Source organism: Thunnus maccoyii, chromosome 8 (genome assembly GCF_910596095.1).
Source record: "Thunnus maccoyii chromosome 8, fThuMac1.1, whole genome shotgun sequence".
NCBI lineage: Eukaryota > Metazoa > Chordata > Actinopteri > Scombriformes > Scombridae > Thunnus > Thunnus maccoyii.
Window position 1 is genome coordinate 28,473,783 of NC_056540.1, and position 19,315 is coordinate 28,493,097.

The 19,315-nt window shown below is 40.1% G+C and overlaps 1 protein-coding gene across 1 annotated transcript in view; it reads left to right on the top strand.

The window, feature by feature from the left end:
- The window catches only part of spata5 (spermatogenesis associated 5), a 122,945-nt gene that overhangs the window by 29,913 nt on the left and 73,717 nt on the right, over window positions 1–19,315 (top strand). The window contains exons 12-15 of the mRNA XM_042418430.1: window positions 2,743–2,952; window positions 6,660–6,713; window positions 7,039–7,118; window positions 13,143–13,269. Of these exons, the coding sequence (XP_042274364.1) occupies window positions 2,743–2,952; window positions 6,660–6,713; window positions 7,039–7,118; window positions 13,143–13,269 (471 nt within the window). The remainder of the gene's footprint in view (window positions 1–2,742; window positions 2,953–6,659; window positions 6,714–7,038; window positions 7,119–13,142; window positions 13,270–19,315) is intronic.

Sequence of the window (19,315 nt, forward strand, 5' to 3'; positions counted from 1 at the left end):
TTTCCATTAGGTGCTTCGTTCCCCGGAGACGGCGCCGGTGGCCTGGGATGTGTTACCTCTGGATGGAGAGCGGCGGGAGGGTAAAAGAGGGGGGGGGGGGGATGAGCATAAGAGAGAGAGAGAGAGTCAGAAAGAGGGGAAGAGAGAGAGAGAGAGAGGTAAGCAGCAGTATTTAAGGGAGAGAGCGAGAGATGATGTGATAGTGAAAGGGCAAAGTGAGAGAAGTAAGAAAGGGATTGCAGAAGAGATAAGATATGTAACAAACAAAAACATGGGGGGGGTGAAGAGAAGGTAGACGAACACTATTTTTACTTGCAGTTACTGTAAGTAACCAGGTTACTGTTGGCTCTCTGCAATAATCTGATAAAGACTGAAGCTCCGGATTATTTTTATTACAAATATAATTGTTTAGTCTATAAAATGTCAGGAGATGATGAACAGTGCCCACTCACGAGTTCCCAGTACCCAAGGTGACGTCTTCAAGTTGCTTTTTTTTTTGTCTATCCAACAGTCTCAAACCAGAATACATTACACTGACAAACATGTAGAATAGAGAAAACCAGCTAAATTGAGATGCTCCAAGCAAAAAACATTCCCTTTAAACAACTTATAATTATGTAATTGATATTAATTAGTTGTTAAACCCCAGTTAGATTTTTTCCTGAAAACAAAGGTGATATCTTGGCATGGAACCTGGCGTCTAATCGGCTTTTGTACATGTGAGCATGTGCAGGACTAAAACTACAGACAAGGAAAGTATCAATGTGACAGCAGAGCAGCGAGATGAAAGAGAGGATCATCACGTGTAGCGACGCATCCTCGTATTCAGAATTATTTAATCTGAAGTTCAACAAAAGCTGAAACTAACACTAAGTAGCCTCTGCAAGTAGAGCCGCTGTCATTATTCAATGAATCGGTCAGTCGATCGAAAGATATCGGATTGCCAACTACTTTGAAAATCGATCAAACTTTTATAGTAAATTTAATATTTTTGGGTTTTGGACTGTTGATGGGAAAAACCAAGACATTCAGTGGCATCACTGTGTGCTCTAGCATATTGTGATTAATATTTTTTATTGTTTTCTAATGGTAGAGAGATTGATAATAAAAAATAATCTTAAATTGCAGCCATATCTGTAAATCCACTGTACGTTAGTCAGATTAACTGCCCACACTACATGGTTCCAAAATAAGGTCACTGACATGTCACATGTACTGTCAATACAGATTTTACAATGACAAGGTTACTACAATGCAAGAAAAGACATTGTCTGATTTCCTTTGTAACCTGATTTACAGTATTTCAGTTATCTGGTTTCTTGTGTGCATGTAAACATACTCAACAGAAGGGCCAAGTGAGAGAAGAAAGAAAAGAAGTGCACTGGATAGAGAGATAGCACGGACAAGAAACAGAAAGACAGGGTGAAAGAAAAAGGTCAGAAGGTAGATTAAAAAAAAAAGATAGAGATGGCGTGCAGAAAGAAAGATGGGGATATGTAGAGGAAGGGAGAGAGGGGTTTGATTGGAACAGAGCTGAAAAAGCAAGGAAGGGAGGGAAGAAAGGATGTGTAATGAAGAAAGAGTCAGGGAGGATGAGAGTGCGTTTTGAAAGGTTTTGGATGAGGGTTTCTCTTTTCTTATCTGCTTTATCTCCTCCGGTTGTTCACTGCCGGACTCCCTCCCTCCTTCTCTCCTTCCATCTGTCAGACAGGCAGCTGTTGGGCGACTCCCTCTGTTGTTGTTCACTCCGTCCAGAGTCTCCTGATTCAACCCGAGCCCCTCAGTTCCTCCATCTCGTTCCAAATATGCTTTTATATTTCATTCTCTACTCCCCCACCCCCTGACCCTTGTCATTAGTCTGGAAGAACTCGCAGTTCTTTGCAATTTACTCAACCATTCAGAAAGTTAAAAAGGTCTTCTGTGTGGGTTACATGAGAACATCAGTGACATCAGCGTGCAATCAGAGTTTGTTTGGTCTGTTGCATTTATTGTTGGCGATGTGTTTGCGTTTGAGCTGCCACAGATTAGGCCTGTATGAAATTTCAGAGGAACTGGAGTGGACCAGTGTTGATCATTTATTAGACGTGGCCACTCATTGTTGTCCATCTCAAGTATAATACATTTCCTTTCCAATACGTTTCCTTGCATGTTTTTTTTTTGTGGTTGATTAATAACACGGAAATTTTTTAAAATGATTAATTGATACATCTTTTTTTTTTTCTTCTTCATCTTTATCCTCTTCTCCTTCTTGTACAACCAAATCCTCCTGTTCTTCTTCTACTACTTCTAATTCTTTTTCTACTTTTAAATCAGATTTTTTTCTACTTCTTCTTCTTTCCTTTACTTTTATATTTAATCATTGTTCATTATAATTCTTATACATACATGTACACGTGTTTCTACATACATGATGGTCAAAATGCTGTCTCATGTGTTATGAGGCGTATGAATACTTGTCAAATTCAATCATATTTTGAATGTTGACACAAAATATTTGAGATCAGCAGCTCCAATCAAACATACTGGAATTAAATTGGCCATAAAAAGCCCATTTTGGTTAAATCCTAGTATGCTGGATGATGAACACTTACTGCATGCTACATGAAATGCCAAGGTTGATGAGATATTGAATTGCTTATAGCCTAGTATAAGGGGAAAATGAAGATTAAAGGGTCTTTAGAGGGCATCTCTCGGTCATAATTAACTTAATTCTGTAACGTACTCATGCCCTACTACTTCCAGGTCCGCTGGTCAGACGTAGGCGGGATGGAGGAGGTGAAGCTGAAACTGAAGCAGGCCGTGGAGTGGCCTCTGAGGCACCCCGAGGCCTTCACACGCATGGGGATCCAACCACCTAAAGGAGTCCTGCTCTACGGACCCCCAGGCTGCTCTAAGACCATGATAGCCAAGGCCCTGGCGAATGAAAGCGGGCTCAACTTCCTCGCTATCAAAGTGAGTTTTCATCGACTCATAATTCCATTTATTTATTTATTTATTTTTTTCCAGAGTGGCATCTTCTGTTTTCTTTGTCTAGACAAGATTTAAAAACTAATTTTGTTTTTCCTGGGTTGAAGTAGATGATGAGTTCAAATCAAAGAAAGTTCTGGAAACAAGGTTGTTGTTTTTTTTCCCCCAACTTTGATACACAAATATGAACAAATAATGCAATGCAGGTGTGCTTGTTCATATCATACTCTGGTTGAACGATCTGCCAAAAACCGCATAAGAGTCTGTGAAAAAAAATAAGGCAATGGAGCTGCTCCAAAAACTCCCTCAACAAAACAAGATAAGACTTCGACTCGCTTGTATTTCAGGTTTATTGATTGCCAACATGCTATGAGCAAGTTTTCTGAAGTGATGCCATCATCTTGATGATTGATGATCCAATCTAATCTCACTGTCGAGGCCTTTTTAGCTCAACTTTTAACTTATATAATAAATAACCATGTGACCAAAAGACATTTTCTGAAATGAAAGTGATTCGGTATAAAACAAACTTTTCACAGTAGAGGATAAAAGTTAACAGGATAAATTTGGTATCTTTGGAAACTATTATGCAACAACTGGTCGACTGATGAGCCAGTGGGGTTTAGGAGTTTAATGTAACTGTTTACCATATTAACACGTATCAAATACAAATTAAATCTACATAAATCCACATCTACATACACAGTATATCAGATGTGTCAGAGTACTAGCGGATATGTTTCCCCCGATGACCCGAGGGGCGGCCTCACCGCCCGACTTCCTCTGCAGAGAGCTTCCTTGTCTGACCTTTGACCCTTTGTTTGTCCTCTCTCATTCATCACCCCATCCTCTCCGCCAATCCCCGCCGTCACCCTCGACCCCCCCCCCCCCCGCCCGCCCGCCCGTCCAGACCCGGTCGACGGAGATTGATTGATCAGCTCGTTGAATTGTTGATCAGTGAATACTTTCAAAGCTGTTGCCATGTGAGACAGAAAGCTGCGACAGAAGCTCTCAACTGGCGTCATTTAGCCAGCGGAAAATGTCGGTGTGACTTGCAAGCTTTTTTTTTTTCTTATTTAGCAATATAATGGTGTGGCGTGCACACGGATAAAGTTACCAAGGTTTTCTTGAAATACTTTTTCTTCAGCCTCCAATTACATTTCCACTTTATTCTTATCCAGATCAACTTTTGATTAACCATAAATTTCTAAATGCATAGGGAAACAAATGGAACGTGCAAAGGTAATTTCTCCAAAAATGTCTGATTAAGGTGAAATCACTTCAGTTCAGTGCAGTTCAATTGGATGCAGCTGTATTTAATCCTACATGGTGAAGTTCAAACCATACAATTAGAAAATGAAAACAAAACAAAACAAGAAAAACACATATTGCATAATGGAAAGGGCCAGGGCATATTTTCGGATGGATACATGAACATTCAAATGTTTGTGCACTTAAAGAGAAGAAGTGAGGTTGACAATTAAATGAACAAGTTTTATTGTTTACAGGAAAAGAACATCATCACATTTTCAATCAGGTCCTGAGAAGACATAACAGACACTCACTTGTTTGAACTATGCATTGTGATCGATACAAAGGTGATACAAATGAGTTGCACTGCAATCTTATGCAACCGTTTTTCAAGTCATCACGAAGAGTATCTGCTCTATGAAAAGGTTAAAAAACATCCTGTCCCTCCCGCTGAAAGCCTGCTCTCCAGCATCTGCAATAACAGTATCAGGTTTTTCCAGTGCAGCGGTTGCTTTGACATAGATACGTTATCCAGATTTAAATGTGGATACTTTAAGGCTCAGCCTGTTTCCTCTGTGTGAAAAAGCCCTATTATCATCTTGTCAATTTCAGTTTCCTCCCACTGCAGCCACTCAGACACACTCACATCCGCAGATGCATACGTGCACACAAACACACACACTCGCACACACACACACACACACGGCTCGTATCTCTACAGTGTCAGTGGTTTTTAAACTCACCATGTCCGGCCCTTGGCTCTGCCACAGAGAGGAACCTGGGATTAATGAGTCAACCTCCACACTTACTGCAGGAGACAAAAGGGCTGGGAGTTAAGTGTCGTCTCCTCCGTCAGCCCGGAGGTGTTGAAAGGGTGGATTGCAGAGGGAGGAAGTTCTTCCGAGGGTTGAGTGGATGTTTATCTGCTTCTGAGTGAGGGAGAGAAGAGGGAGGACAGGACTGGAAAGTTAGAGGAAGAAGAGAGAAGAGTTTCAGCCCTAGTAATCGGAGTGAACTAGTTGTGCAAGTAGCGGTGGAGTAGTAGAACCAGAGGTGTTCATGGCAATACTTGTAGTAGAACGCTACATCCACGCTAGGTGGCTAAAACTGAAGATGCAGTTTACCTGTGAAAAAGATGTGTATCCAAACTTGCACTCTCAGGTTGCTGTTTCCAGTTTTTGATCCCCATGAAAACTGCAGGAACTGCAAAATCTCTTTCTCTTTGTCCTGTTTCGGTCAGCAGATACCATAAGCATGAATACAGAATATTGACAACAGCTGTATTGTGTCATCAACTTTAATGATGCTCGCAAAGAACGGTCACAGAGACAGTCAGAGGGGTACTTCATCATTTTTGAAAAGCTCAAATTTTCCTGTCTGCACTAATATGTATTCTCTGGTGAGCATTTTTGGAAAGCTTGTTTACGCTGGTTTAGTATTGACACAGTGCCAAAAAATCAAGAGAAGAGGATGCATGTTCAGATTTAGCTCGCTTAGTGTGGACGTACTTTCATATGATACAGGCTGCATAGTCAAAGCAGGATATTAGCAGGGCAGCAAGAGCAGCTTCAGTTCTCCATCAGTGTCTATAGTGGATGAGTTCAAGTGCAGTGCAGAGTGTAGGTCACCCGCATTTTGGCAGTGCTCACAGACCAATATGCAGTTACTGTAGTTATGCATATAAAATGGAAGAGGTGTTGAAATATATTTAGCGACATTGTGTGCTTAAAGTGCAAGTGAAACACAAGATGTTATGCAACTGTATTGACAGCTGTATTGATTAAATCTGTTTGAGGTGTCTCCTGTGTAGAGAGGCCTTTAGTAGCAGTGGTAGTAGTAAGAGTAAAAGTTGTAGAAATCATATATAGTACTCCCAATCACTCATGAAACACTGTTTAACATTTGCATGTGGTAGTGTTTTGTGCAGAAACTTGCTCTTGTTTGTGCAGAGAAGTTGGGCCTTCCATCCTGCACAGAGCTAAATCTAATGCTTTATTTTGGTTACAAACCTGCCATCTCGCCTTTTAATAACATGTCAAATGATATTTATTTGACGTGCAGTAATAGCAGCAGCAGCAGTAGTAATAACAACAACGTTAGTAGCATAACAACAATGTTAGTAGCGGTACTGCAATTTGTCATAGTGGGGACAGCTTTACAGGACAGTGGTGGTTTAGTGACTGTACTGAGAAATTTCTTTGTTCGCCAACTGAAACACAGATGTTAAACATAAAACCACTACATAGTGGACTGTGAACACTGAAACAGTACTGGGTAACTAGTATACCACACAGATACACACACACACACTTATAACATCACTGTTAATGTGTAATATGTAAATACCACTTTATCTTGATAATTAATTAATAGTTCAAGTTGTCATCATGTCATATTACACAGCAAATCTTAAAACTTACATACCATTTAAATTTTTACAGGGGCCAGAATTACTGAACAAGTATGTTGGAGAGTCAGAGAGAAACGTGAGAGAGGTAAGTGCAATTAACTTCCTGTAACTGGTTATTACAATGAATGGTTTACTGGGATTTATCAATGTTTTAGTTATCTTAATGGAAATGAATGCAAGCTGACATACTTTTCTGGACCATTTCATCACCACCAAACTGAAGTGTTAAAGTTGTGGTTCCTCCCTGATTATTTTTAGTTGTTTATGTAATGAACATTGGACATGGACATTAACAAGTGCTGTATTTCCTGTGTATGTTTGTGCAAACTGCCAGCTGAGAACGATTCATCGCCACTCCTAAAGATTTGTCCTGTTTTCCTCTCGTCCATTGTTGCTGACGCTGCTTGCAGGTGTTTCGGAAGGCGAGGACCGTCGCTCCCTCCATCGTCTTCTTTGATGAGATCGACGCTCTTGCCAGCGAAAGAGGAAGGTAAAGTAGGTTGCTTTTCTTAATGTCGTTGAGAGAGGCCCAGAATTAGAACAAAAAAGATGCTGGGAGACTGCACAACTGATGCAACTAAAGGGTTACTGCCCACATGAGTCAATATGTATTTCCTTGCCTGGGTAATTGTTCACTGTTCACCACTGCTACTGTCCTGTGTTTACTATTTTCAGCACTGTGGTCATTCATTGTCCAGTGATGACAAATGCACAGTCATTGCTGCGGTCTGCTTTAATTTACTGCCCCCTAGATGGTGTCCCAGCATGTCTCACAAAGATTCATTTATGAATGGATGGCGCAAACATCCCAAAAAGTCTGCATGACTGCACTATCAAAGCTGACCACTCGGTTCCCATGGTGTCCTCTTGGACTTTTGCGGCTTTCTTGCTACCAGCGAACACAGAGCACAGTCTTGTCCGGAGGCGCTTTAGTGGGATGGCACTGGGAACATCTGTGGCTTAAAGGAAAGAGGACGGGGGGGCGGACAGAGGACATAGACCGGAGGCGCACAAACACTTCATTGTGCCCTTACACGGCAGATGGGGAAGGCCAAATATGCAGCATGCTTCCTGGTAAACCCGTTGATGAAACTAAATGTTGTAGGAAGGAGCACAGAAAGGCCATTGGGCCGGCTTTATAAGTATTTCAATGTTGGCCTTTGGTCTGATGCTTCAAATTCAATTCAGTGGAAAACACTAAACATATTTTGGACCATTTCATTTGTTAAACTGTCCTTGATCACTAAATCTGCACTGATCGATATTTTTGATAGGGGGGGACTCTTATTTAGGGATAAACTTACAGAATTATCACCTAATTGTGCACTTCCCCATAGTTCTACAGAGGGTTTTAGCATCTTTTAGCACATTAGTTTGGTTTTACGTCTTGCAGTTCTCATTAGTGTCGTTTCCAGCAGCAGCAGGCAGCTGTTTTCAATGAAAAAATCTCTAATAAAAACATAAATATTGTTCTACTGTCTATTTTTCATCATGAAGGAGACAATAATAGCTTCACCTTATTATACAGGTTTATTAAAAAGGAAGCAGTATTTGATGATCACAACTAAATCATCGAATCATGTTTTTCCAATCAAACTGAGAAAGGAAAATATTAATCATTATTGAATGGAATCTCTAAATTAAAGAATGAAATTGCATCCAATTGCCGTTAAACCAAGTGACTCACACCATCCAGTAGCAAATTTTTAATACTTGGCCTCAGTTCCAGTTCCTCTTTTTGACAGATAGGATGTTTTGTTCTTCTTTTTGCAATCTGAAACCATATTTATTTGGGCGGCTATTTCTCTTCCCTTCTATCTCATTAAATTTCCTCTTTCTCACTATTAAGCTTCATAAGCCAAGCCAGGCCGGATATTTTTCTAAAATGTTTTTGAAGGAACCTGGAACACAGTTTTTGTACTTTGATGTCCAGTGAAATCTTGACTCGTTTTCAGGGTACAGGATACAACTCTATAGCAACTCTATAGCAGCTGACAAGTTCTCTTAGCTTTACTTTATTTATACAGTTTAAAGTTACAGGGACATTAAGAGACAGTGCACATTAATAGACATTTCTTTAAATGTGCCAGTTTAGCCATCTTGGCTAACGACAGCTACAAAAGGCATCCAAAATATATTAAAACAGGAACAGCAATACAGTACATACAGCAGAGCACACTTCATAGGAACACATAAAATACTTTAAAACAAGGACAACAATACATAAAACAGGCACGCTTCAGGTTATTTGAAGTTACAGAGTATGGTCACACACTTCATTGTCTTGTAACCATTATTTTAATTTCATTTTAAATTAATAATATGTGTCACACTCTCTGATAAGTGTTAGCAGACTGATTCATGTGTGAGCTGCTCTCACTGAAAAAGCTGACTGTCTGAAGGCAGTCCTCCTCATAGGTATTGTACAATCCCCTCTTGCCACAGACCTGGTGTGTCTATCATCAGTTGTTTTCTGCCTAGACAACACTCTATACTAGTATTAGTATTGGGAGCAAGTAGCTTTCGAAAAAGTAAAGCACTAAGGGGGGAGGAGCCAAGCCATCCAGAATCTTATAGACAAGACAAGCATCTGTAAATGTACTAGCTCAGTAAATTATAAATTCTTAGGCAGTAACAATGGTGATGGGTGTTTGGCTTCCAGTCAAACACCTTAAGAGCCTGGTGGTATACTGGCTGTACAGGTTTGAGTGTTGTACAGGAGGCTTGTGCCCAGCTAGTCAATCAGTATGACAAATGTGACATGATTATGGCATTGAAATATAGTGTTGCTGCCTTTAGTAGTTAGACAGTTTCTGATATGGCGGAAATTTGAACTCAAGTTGAACTTTATTACATTTGTTACCATCTTAATTTGTGTTTTAAATGTAAGATGAGAATCAATTGTTACACCAAGATATTTGAAAACAGATACCACTGTCAGCTTTTTCTCCTGCAACATAAACATTAGGTGTGAGATTATCTGTTGACCTCTTAGTGAAGATTGTTTTCTTTATGTTTAAGTGAAGACAGGAGTTATTAAGCCACTGTGTGACATGGGCTATCACTGCCGTGGGCTTACATGGATGCTTGCTGTTTGGTCGTTGAATGTACATAACTGACAGTATCATCTGCGTACTTTTGAATCTCAGACTCATTGCATACAGTGGGAAGATCATTTATGTAAAGACTAAACAACAGGGGCCCCGCAATTGAACCCTGAGGTACACCGATATCACAACTAAGGACTTATGCTCACCATTTATCTTGACCCTCTGTGCTGTGCCTTTCAGACAGGATTACATCCATTTAAAAGTATTAGGGGAGAATTCAAACATTGACAGCTTTGCAAGTAGATGATCCACAGTGTCAAACGCTTTCTTTAGATCTAAGAATATGGCCCCAACAATTCCCCCTCTTATCTAGTTGAGATTTCATATTCTCCAAGAGAAAGCAGTTAGTAGTTTCCATTGAATGGTGGATCTAAAAACCAAACTGCACAGTCTGAAAGGGCTGCTGTTTAAGGTGGCTAGTAAGTTGTTCTGCTACATATCTTTCAATTACCTTTGACGCAATCAGTACTATGTTAATTGGCCTGTAATTGCATACCTCTGAGGGACCACCTGTTCTTGTTAATAGGCATTATTATAGCTGTCTTCCATGATCTTGGAAAGACCCCTAGCATTTGTTAATGGACCAGACAAACACTCATTAAACATTTTCAGGAAGATTGTGTCCAATCTATACACATCTTTGGCTTTAGAATTATTTGGGAGTTTATAATTATTCTTACTGCTGTTGCAGAAATTTCCCGTATCTTTCACAGTATGATTGAACTTCCCACTGTTTAACTTTATGCTCAGTTTCGGGAATCTACTCAGTAAGAGCTGACTCATTCCTCCCAACTGCAGTCAGCATTCACAATAATGCAGTGCGGCGTGAGAGTTTGTCAGCTCCCAGGATGGACGTGAGGCTGGACCCGCGCCTCGAGGCCACTCACCATTTTAAAAATGCACTTAATTCTGATCTATAAAGGTTATTTATTGGTCTTTGCTTCCTGCCATGTTTAATCAATGAAGTGGCTCATGCACGCCAGCAAGAATTCAAAACTGTTGACACAACCAGACAGCCTCCGCCGCACAGTGTATGTGTGTGTGTTTTTTTCCCCCCCCTCTCAGGGCAGGAGATGAGAAGCACCTGTAAATCTGTCAGCCTACCTGCCACGAGTCCAAACTAGTGGAATGAAATGAAGAAGACAGGAAGAGAGGCGAAATAGGGGAGATAAAAACAGACGAAGAACATTAGATGGAGGCAAAAAAAATTGACAGACGAGAAAAGACACACAGAGAAAAAGTCAGGATAGACTGAATTGAAAATAAACTCACGGCAGACTTGACAGACAACATAGGAAAAAAAGGGAAATGTGATTAGAAGAGCGAAGGATCATGACTGAAGAGAGTGAAATGTTTTAATGAATGCCCCCCTCTCCTTTTCTTTTGCCCTCAACCCCTATTTCCCCCGTTTTCTTTCTCCCCCCTTTTACTATAGTATTTCTGTCACATCCTCTTTCTCCTTTCATCCTTTTCTCTGTTGCTCATTCACGCACTCCCTCTCACCCCACTCTCTGTCACCACCTTTATTTTTCCTCTCTATCTCCGCCTCCTATTCTTTCACCTCATCATTCTGTCTCTCATACCCCCTTTTTCTCCTCTTTCTGCTCCATCTCCCTCTTTTGCTAATCCTCCTTTCCTCCATCCCTTCCTCCCTGCTATCTCTCCTCACTCAAACTTTCTCTCTCTCTCTCTTTCTCTCTCTCTCTCTCTCTCTCTTTCTCTCTCCCTTCATATCTCAGTGACAGAGCTCCTTTGTGTTCCTCTGCGGCCTTGTCTCTGCTAATGACGTCTGGCACTTCCGCTGGCCCTGTCAACAGAGACTGTGTGTGTTTGAGCTGGGAAGGGTGGCTGTCTGCACTGCGCTGTGGAAAATAACCACCTTGTAATGCAGTGTCTAATACAGCGATGAGTTTCTTAAAGGATAAGGCTGGCGATATTCTGTATTTTTTTCTTACTGTCAACAAATTCCATGAAAAGACCAAAACCAACAAATCCCACTAACAAGAATTGTCTGCGTAGCCAAAGCCTGATATATCTTATTCCTCTGTGCTGCGGAGCTCTGTTGTTGTCCAAAAACTATTAAAATCAATGTCAATGAGCCACGCCGCTGCACTGGCTGACATAGTACCTCATTACAATTAACATGGGTTATGTATAACTTGAGTCATCCTCTTGCTGGAGCACTAAATGTGTATTAATCCACGGCTGAAAATAGTCCCTATTAAATGTGTTAACATATGCTGAAAACAACAGTTCTCAACTGTTTTAGGAAGTTACTGAACCTGAACTGTTCACTTATTTCACTGGATTTATTAACAATGACTGAAATATAGAATAATATTAACCTTATTCTTTAACTGCATGATCATGGTATCCTTATTTTATTTTTGATGTAGCTTTTATTGTTTACTCCTTTTTCCATTGTTTTGTTTTTGTTAATATTTGACCAAAGTAAAGTATGTAAAGTTATAATGCTTAAGATTTTGGTCCTTGTTGTTTTGGCGACACCTGTGGTTACCGATGGCAATGATAAGTACGTTCTAATAACAAAAGTTACATTAAAATAACACGTGTATCGACCACGAATGAATTGTGGTGAATCTGAAAGTGATTTTTAAATAATGAAGACTAAAATGCAACAGCTTTTGTATACCTCACCCCATCAAGTACATGTGAATCCCTGGTTTCGGTTAATAAATTGGGTTTGATTCAATGAAATTCTGGAGAATTATGACTTTAAATGATCCAAAAATTGCACACACACAATATCAGACGCTTCTCCTGATTTTGATTATAAACCTGCATTTCCAAACTTTGCCTGATTAGCTAAACTGCATTTAGTCAAGTTAAAACAAGATGACACATTTGTTAACATTTTCTTAAGGAGGGCTTCTGTATTTGAGAGGGATGACCTGTTTTTCCGCTGCCTTGTTTTGAGTTCAGCGCTGTAGGACGTCAGTGGCAGGATAACTCACTTTTGCTTTTTTGAAGAAGAAGAATTAAGCTAATGAAAGAACTCATTCACAGTGTCAATTTAACTATTTAAAAGTTCCACACAAGTATTTCAGAACTGGTAATATCGCAAATAATGGTGATGAATGTAACTCCATGTTTTCAGGAAGTTATGTGATGCTATTCATATTATTTGTCCAGTGATTCATCCGTCACACATTCATCCCCATTATCTCTATCTTTTCTTCAATTAATTCTTTTCTGCATCTTCCATGCCTCCCTTCCTCCCATCCATCCACCATCTATCTGTAATCCATCATGTCACATTTCAATATTTTTATCTCCCTCTCCTTCATCCATACTTTCTTTTGCTCATCCATCCATACATCAATCTCATCTCTCTTCCCTTCTCTCGCACTCATCTATCTTATGTTCCCCGTCCACTCCTTCAGCTCCTCAGGATCCGGCGGCGTAGGCGACCGGGTCCTGGCTCAGCTCCTGACAGAGATGGACGGCGTCGAGCAGCTCCGAGACGTCACCGTGTTGGCCGCCACCAACCGGCCCGACATGATCGATAAGGTAAACAGACGCCAGCTCTCTGTTTTTTTTATCTCTCCTTCCTCCTCTTTGGTCCGTGATTGATAAGGTTGAGGAGATGTTGTCTGTGTGTCTCCCTTGTCTCCTCCTCTCCCTCCCTTCCTCTGTTGTACATGATTGATAAGGTTAAAGGTGGCTCGCTCCGGTCTGTCTTTCTCCACTCTCTCTTTGGATGCTGTCACTGCTTTGTTTCGGTGCTGCGGAATCAGATAATCACACATTTTAACAACTTGTTTTGGTATAGGTTGCATTCATTTTAAACATGTTTGGAGTGATTTAGTCTACCCCGGAGCTCTTACTCATTTAGTTATTTTGTTTGGCTGAAATGCACCAAAAAAACTTTCTGTCCTCTTCCAAGAGACCAGATGTGTGGTTCGTCAGGACCACAAAGGAAAAGGGAACAACATCAAAACACTAAAGTTTTGTAGGTATAAAGATATGGCTGTTTACATCTGAAGACACATCTCATCGTGCACAAACTGCGCTCTGTAGATTAGTTATATTTTTATAAAGAAAACCAGCAAAGGTAAAAATACTGGAATAAAATAGTTTGTATCTTTTTCTGCATTCACAACCTCTAAACAAGGGTTGAGTTACCACAGCCGGTTCCATTTTGGGTCTGTTTCCCAGTTGCCAAAACATCCCAATTAGCTAAGCTTTGATTCTAACAAGATTCAAATCAAACTTTTTTTTATCTCTCAGTCATCTTTTTTTATTAACAAAGAGCAACATACAAAATTCCCATTTTTGGGAAAGCCATTTTGCTTTGCTTTGACTTTTCCAGTTAATAGGACAAATGTCACAGACAGATTACGCAGCATCAGCTGTAACAAAATAACGTTAATCGCATAACGGTTTGTTGAAACTTTAGGCTTTTGTCTGGTTAATATGCTCTGCAAGCCGGTGTCTCCGCTCAACCAAAGATTTAGGGCTGCAACTGCCGAGTGTTTTCATTATCGATTAATCTGACGATTATTTTCTCGATTTTCATTTTGTTTATAAAATGTGAAACAAAAACGCCTGTTCCAATTTGTTAGAGCCCACGATGATGTCTTCAAAAGTTTTTTCCGACAAACAGTCCAAAACCCAAAGATATTAAGTTTACTATCATGTATGACACATAAAAGCTTCAAATACTCACATTTAAGAGGCTGCTACCAGCAACCGTTTGGCATTTCTCCTCAGAAAATGACTAAAGGGATTATTCGGTTATCATAATAATTGTCAATGATTTTCTTTCGATCAACCAATCAATTAGTTGACTACTCGTTGCAGCTCTACAAAGATTTGTTTGTAAAAAAAGACAACACTCTATATTAGTATTGGGATCAAGTAGTTTTCGAAAACTTACTTAAAAATAAGGAGGTTACACCTTTTATTCACTGTGTCAGATTAATTTCATGAATGTTTCACATCATGTACAGGTTGTGAGCATTCATTAGGCTCAATCCAAACCAGTGAACAACTACAACAGAGGAACAATATCAATTCTGATTCAGTTCATATAAACACTTTATAGTTGCCAGTAAAACATGTGTCTCTTCTTTCTTTCTTCTTCCTCCCCAATGACAATTTGACAGAAGAGAGATCAAACTACTATCAGTCTTTTTTACTCGTCACCCCTTCCATTTTCTATTTTTCTACCCTTTTTTTATCTCCTCCTCTTCCACTTCCTATCCACAAAAGCTTTCTTTGGTCTCTTATCCACCCATCTCCGTCCTAATGAAATTTCCTGAGTGCTGATCAAAGAAGGAGTCTGTGCCTCGTCAAAAAGGACACAGGAAAGTAGAATGTCGCGGTGCTCCTTAAGCTCCTGCTCAGGCAGACTTCTGTCTCTGTCTTTCTTCCACTTTTTGTCCTTGGGTCTTCAACTTTAATCTTAAAAACAACTGTTGTATCTCTGTTTCATTCTAAAATAGGAGATCCATAATCAAAAAAGACATTAGCGTCTATTATGATAAGTTTATTACTAATGTAAAATTCATAAGAAAATGACTTAAAAGGGAATTCTAGTGCTTTTCAAACTGGGATTTATTCTCATATTTTTGTCGTTGATGATGATTGGTAATGATAACATATTGTTTACCACCTCAGATGTGAGAAATTACAAACTCTGGCAAGAATAGTGCTGCTGAGGGTCTTTCCAAGGACACTACAAGTTTTTTAGATTAGTAATTGCACATTTGCAAATCTGCAAACTAGACAATATCACTTTGAAGATGAAATTATGATGAATTTTGAGCTGTTGACAATTTTCAATTACAAGTTTTATCTTTAATTAAATGTTTTGTGCTAATATCCTTATAAAATGTATTTAGTTTAGTTTATCTGACATTATGAAAAGGAGACGTTCAATGATACACAACTACCAACAATGTCAATATGAGACAATAAAGACTTGTTTTCATTGTGGTTCGAACCAGCATAATGAATACCTACTGTATATTACTATCATTAAAATAATTCCAAGTCAAACATAAAAAAAATGATTAAAAAAAACATAAAAGGTGTAACTCAGATGATATGCTCACACATCCAAGTTTCCCATCAGCCATAATTTTTATTTTCTTAACTATTTACAATTCCAAGGTAAGGTATTTCCATTCCTAGGAATAAAAAAAAAATGTTTTCTTATATATCCCTCTCCTTACATTCCCCATTACCTTTTGCTCCCTACTGTCCCACACAAACATAATGTTTATCCTAAATTTATTGTAAACACAATGATCACATATCCCAACTAAGAAAAAAAAAAGAAAGGTTTGCACATCTGCAGTTGTTTCATATAAACTGGGAACCGCCATCTGTAAATCCATCTAGATACTCCTTAGAGAAATCCTCCACATACAAATTTTGGGTCTCCCCCCTCCCCTAACACTCCACACCCCCCCCCCCCCCCCCCCCCCCCCCCCCAACTCCATTTCTAGCCCACTTGTGGAGAATTGATCCATCGCTGCGGTGGGGGAATGACAGCAACTTCCTCCGCTTCTGCAACTGGTTGCTGTCTCATTTCAAACTCCATTAGCGGTATGGCGGCTAAGAAACAGCCTGAGTGTGTGTTTGCATGTGTGTAGATCTAAAAGAGAGAGAGAGAGAGAGAGAGTAAGGAACTCTATTAACAGTAGGTAGGGGGTCAAGCCCCTGGGTGGACAGATGGGAAACCCCAGGCGTCCTTCCACAAGCTGGCCTCCCTCTCAGGAAGTGGTCTCCCAGGCAGCTGAGAAATCAGATTACCTCCTTCTGCCCGCACCCCCTACCGAGTATGTGTGTTGGTGTGGTTGCTTAGTAAGGTTCAAGTCATTTGAATCAGGAACCTATGACATATATTGGGGAAAGGAAGCTGCCAAATGGACAGATAGGCACCCCGCTCACGCCCCACACCCCTTACGGTTTTAGCACCCTTTGCCGCCCCTCCGCCACCACCGCTGCCGCCGCTGACTGTCAGTTCGCACCGGAGATGGGCAGGCATTTCCATGCCAATGGCAGGATATGATGGGACAAATGAAGATTAATGGGACGCTTGGGTGTCAATGAAGTCATTGTCGGGCTGTTGGTGGAGCAGAGGAGGCTCCTGGGGGCCTCAGCTGTTTGATGGACAGAGTGGGAGGGATGGAGAGAGGAAGAGAGGGGAGAAAGTGGCGTTTACTTTAGTTTGAAAGGAGCAGGCCTGTCGTCCATCTCTCAACCGCTGCCACGAGACAGCGTAGATTTCCGCTTCTTATCATGTCGTTTCTCTGTGTTCAAAGGTTGTTTTGAGTCGGGAAACTATGTCAGAAGGATTAAATGAAAATCAGTTCTATAAAGCATAAACTGTCAAATCCAAAGTTTTATCCCTTACCTTAAAGTTGGTCTAATCAATATTTTTTATAGTGGCATTAGATGACAGTGTTTAAAAAAGGTAACTGATGGTGATAAACCCTGACTCTGCACTTCTGCTCAGCTTTACAGAGGATTTTAGTGTCTTTCAGCTCATTGTTTTGGTTTTATAGCCCACAACTTTACTGTTCTGGTTCACTCTCACCGCTTTCATCAGCATCATTTCCAGCAGTAGAAAGCAACTGTTTTCAGCAAAAAAAGCTTTGATAAACCTGCTGTATGCTACCTGCCCAGCATACGAAGGTAACGACTAGCTGGTGAACACAGCGGAGCTTTCAGCAGCTAAGAGCCGGAAATTTGCCTCAGCAGTCGATGGAAACCAAATCAGAGCTACAAGGAGAGTGAATAATATATCATCTCACATTCACTCCAAATAAATACTGATGTTTCTCCGTGTCTGCTGAATGTGTAAATAGGCAACTGTTAACTGCTAATTGGAATCATATTGTGATGATATAATCTTATTTTTATCTCATTTAATCTTGTTTTCCAGTGTTTTCACACAAATTTTTAGTTTTAAATGAGTTAAGTTTTGTTCATAACATTGGAACGCAGTTGTTTGTACTAAACATGTCATCTAGTTATTTTTATATATGATTCTTTTTATCATGATGTATCGATATTGAAAAAAACATTCTTATTAATACGGTATCAATATGTAACCTCGCCCTAATGAGGAGTAATGAACGATATAAGTTTTAGTATAACATAAAAATGTGTTGGTAGCATTCTTTTTTTCCAGGTGTTTAATATGAAAAACGTGGCCATTCTCACAATGCTCATCATTTATATGCAAACTGCATTTTGCAAACACAAACTAAACATCCCCTGCAGTTATAATAATGCTGAAGCCTAACTTGTCTAACTAAGACATCTAGTCCTTTTGCACACGCACCAAGTCCTTCAACTTCCTCTCGCCTTTGTATTACCTCAGTGAAAAACACGACTAGGTATGCAACAACATACAGGCATGGTGTGACTAATGCAGCTGAATCACATCCTAACAAAAGGATAACAAAAGATAACAAAACAGATCATCTTGACATAAGAACACACAGTCCCATTACTTCCTCTCGCCTTCGAATAACATCGGTGATAAATGAAATGTGTGTTATTGCTTTGTCAGAGCTGCAGACTAACCAGGATTATCTGCTGTTGTGCCAGACATATTGTTTCTTTTTCATTTCAACAGCACCATCTGCTACAAATGCCGTGGATCTAATTGCGTGAGGTAATGTAACTAGCTGCAGTGGCCGATGCAAAGTAGGTTAGTTCCTCTGCATGATGACATGTCACTAAACAAACCCCCCCACCACCCCCCTCCTCACACCTCCCCGCTGCACCCCTCCACCTTAAAAAAAAAAACTTCTTACACTTCCTCTTTCCTTTGTATTGCGCCAATCACCCGAGCCCACCTCTGACCCTCCGTGACCGGGCTGTGGTGATTGATTAGCACCACCAGGGAATATTTATCCAGCCTGTTCAATAGGAAGAACCCCCCCTGTTGCTCTGTTTGTCGAGCAGCTGTCCATCTCGCCGATTGTACACATAAACACACGCGCTCGGAACAAGATGCACCTTTCACCACCGTTTTACAGTTTGTTTAAAACTATGTCTTGACATTTTTTTGCTTCTCCAGTTCGGTGTTGCAAATCTATTGGCGGCTTATTCATCAGGAAAGGTCGTGTTGGTTTGTTGTTTCACTGAATAGCCTATTTGTTTACTCTAATGTGCGCTGGGCTTCATCCATGCTATCAGGAGGCAGGACTGTTACAGTGGAGAAGATTACTAGCAGATGGGTCTTTGTTTGGGTCCAGAAGTTACCAACTGGGCTCTTATCAGATCAAGGGGTGAAAAAAAAAAAAAACAGGCCATAGAATTAGGGTTGATAGAAAGGACAGTATATCTACCCTGATAGACTCTCTGTAGGTGCAAGTAGCATATTTGTATTTCAGTTGATAAGACTTTTTCTGCCACTTTCTATATGTCCTATACATACATAATATCACATATAACAGTCAATATGTCATTTGGAGATGAAAAAAGAGGGTTGGAGGGTATTTTCATTAATCGTTTAATCTGTAAAATGTCAGATATAGTGAAAAATGTCCGTCACAGTTTCCCAGAGACTGACCGATATCTTTAAATTGCT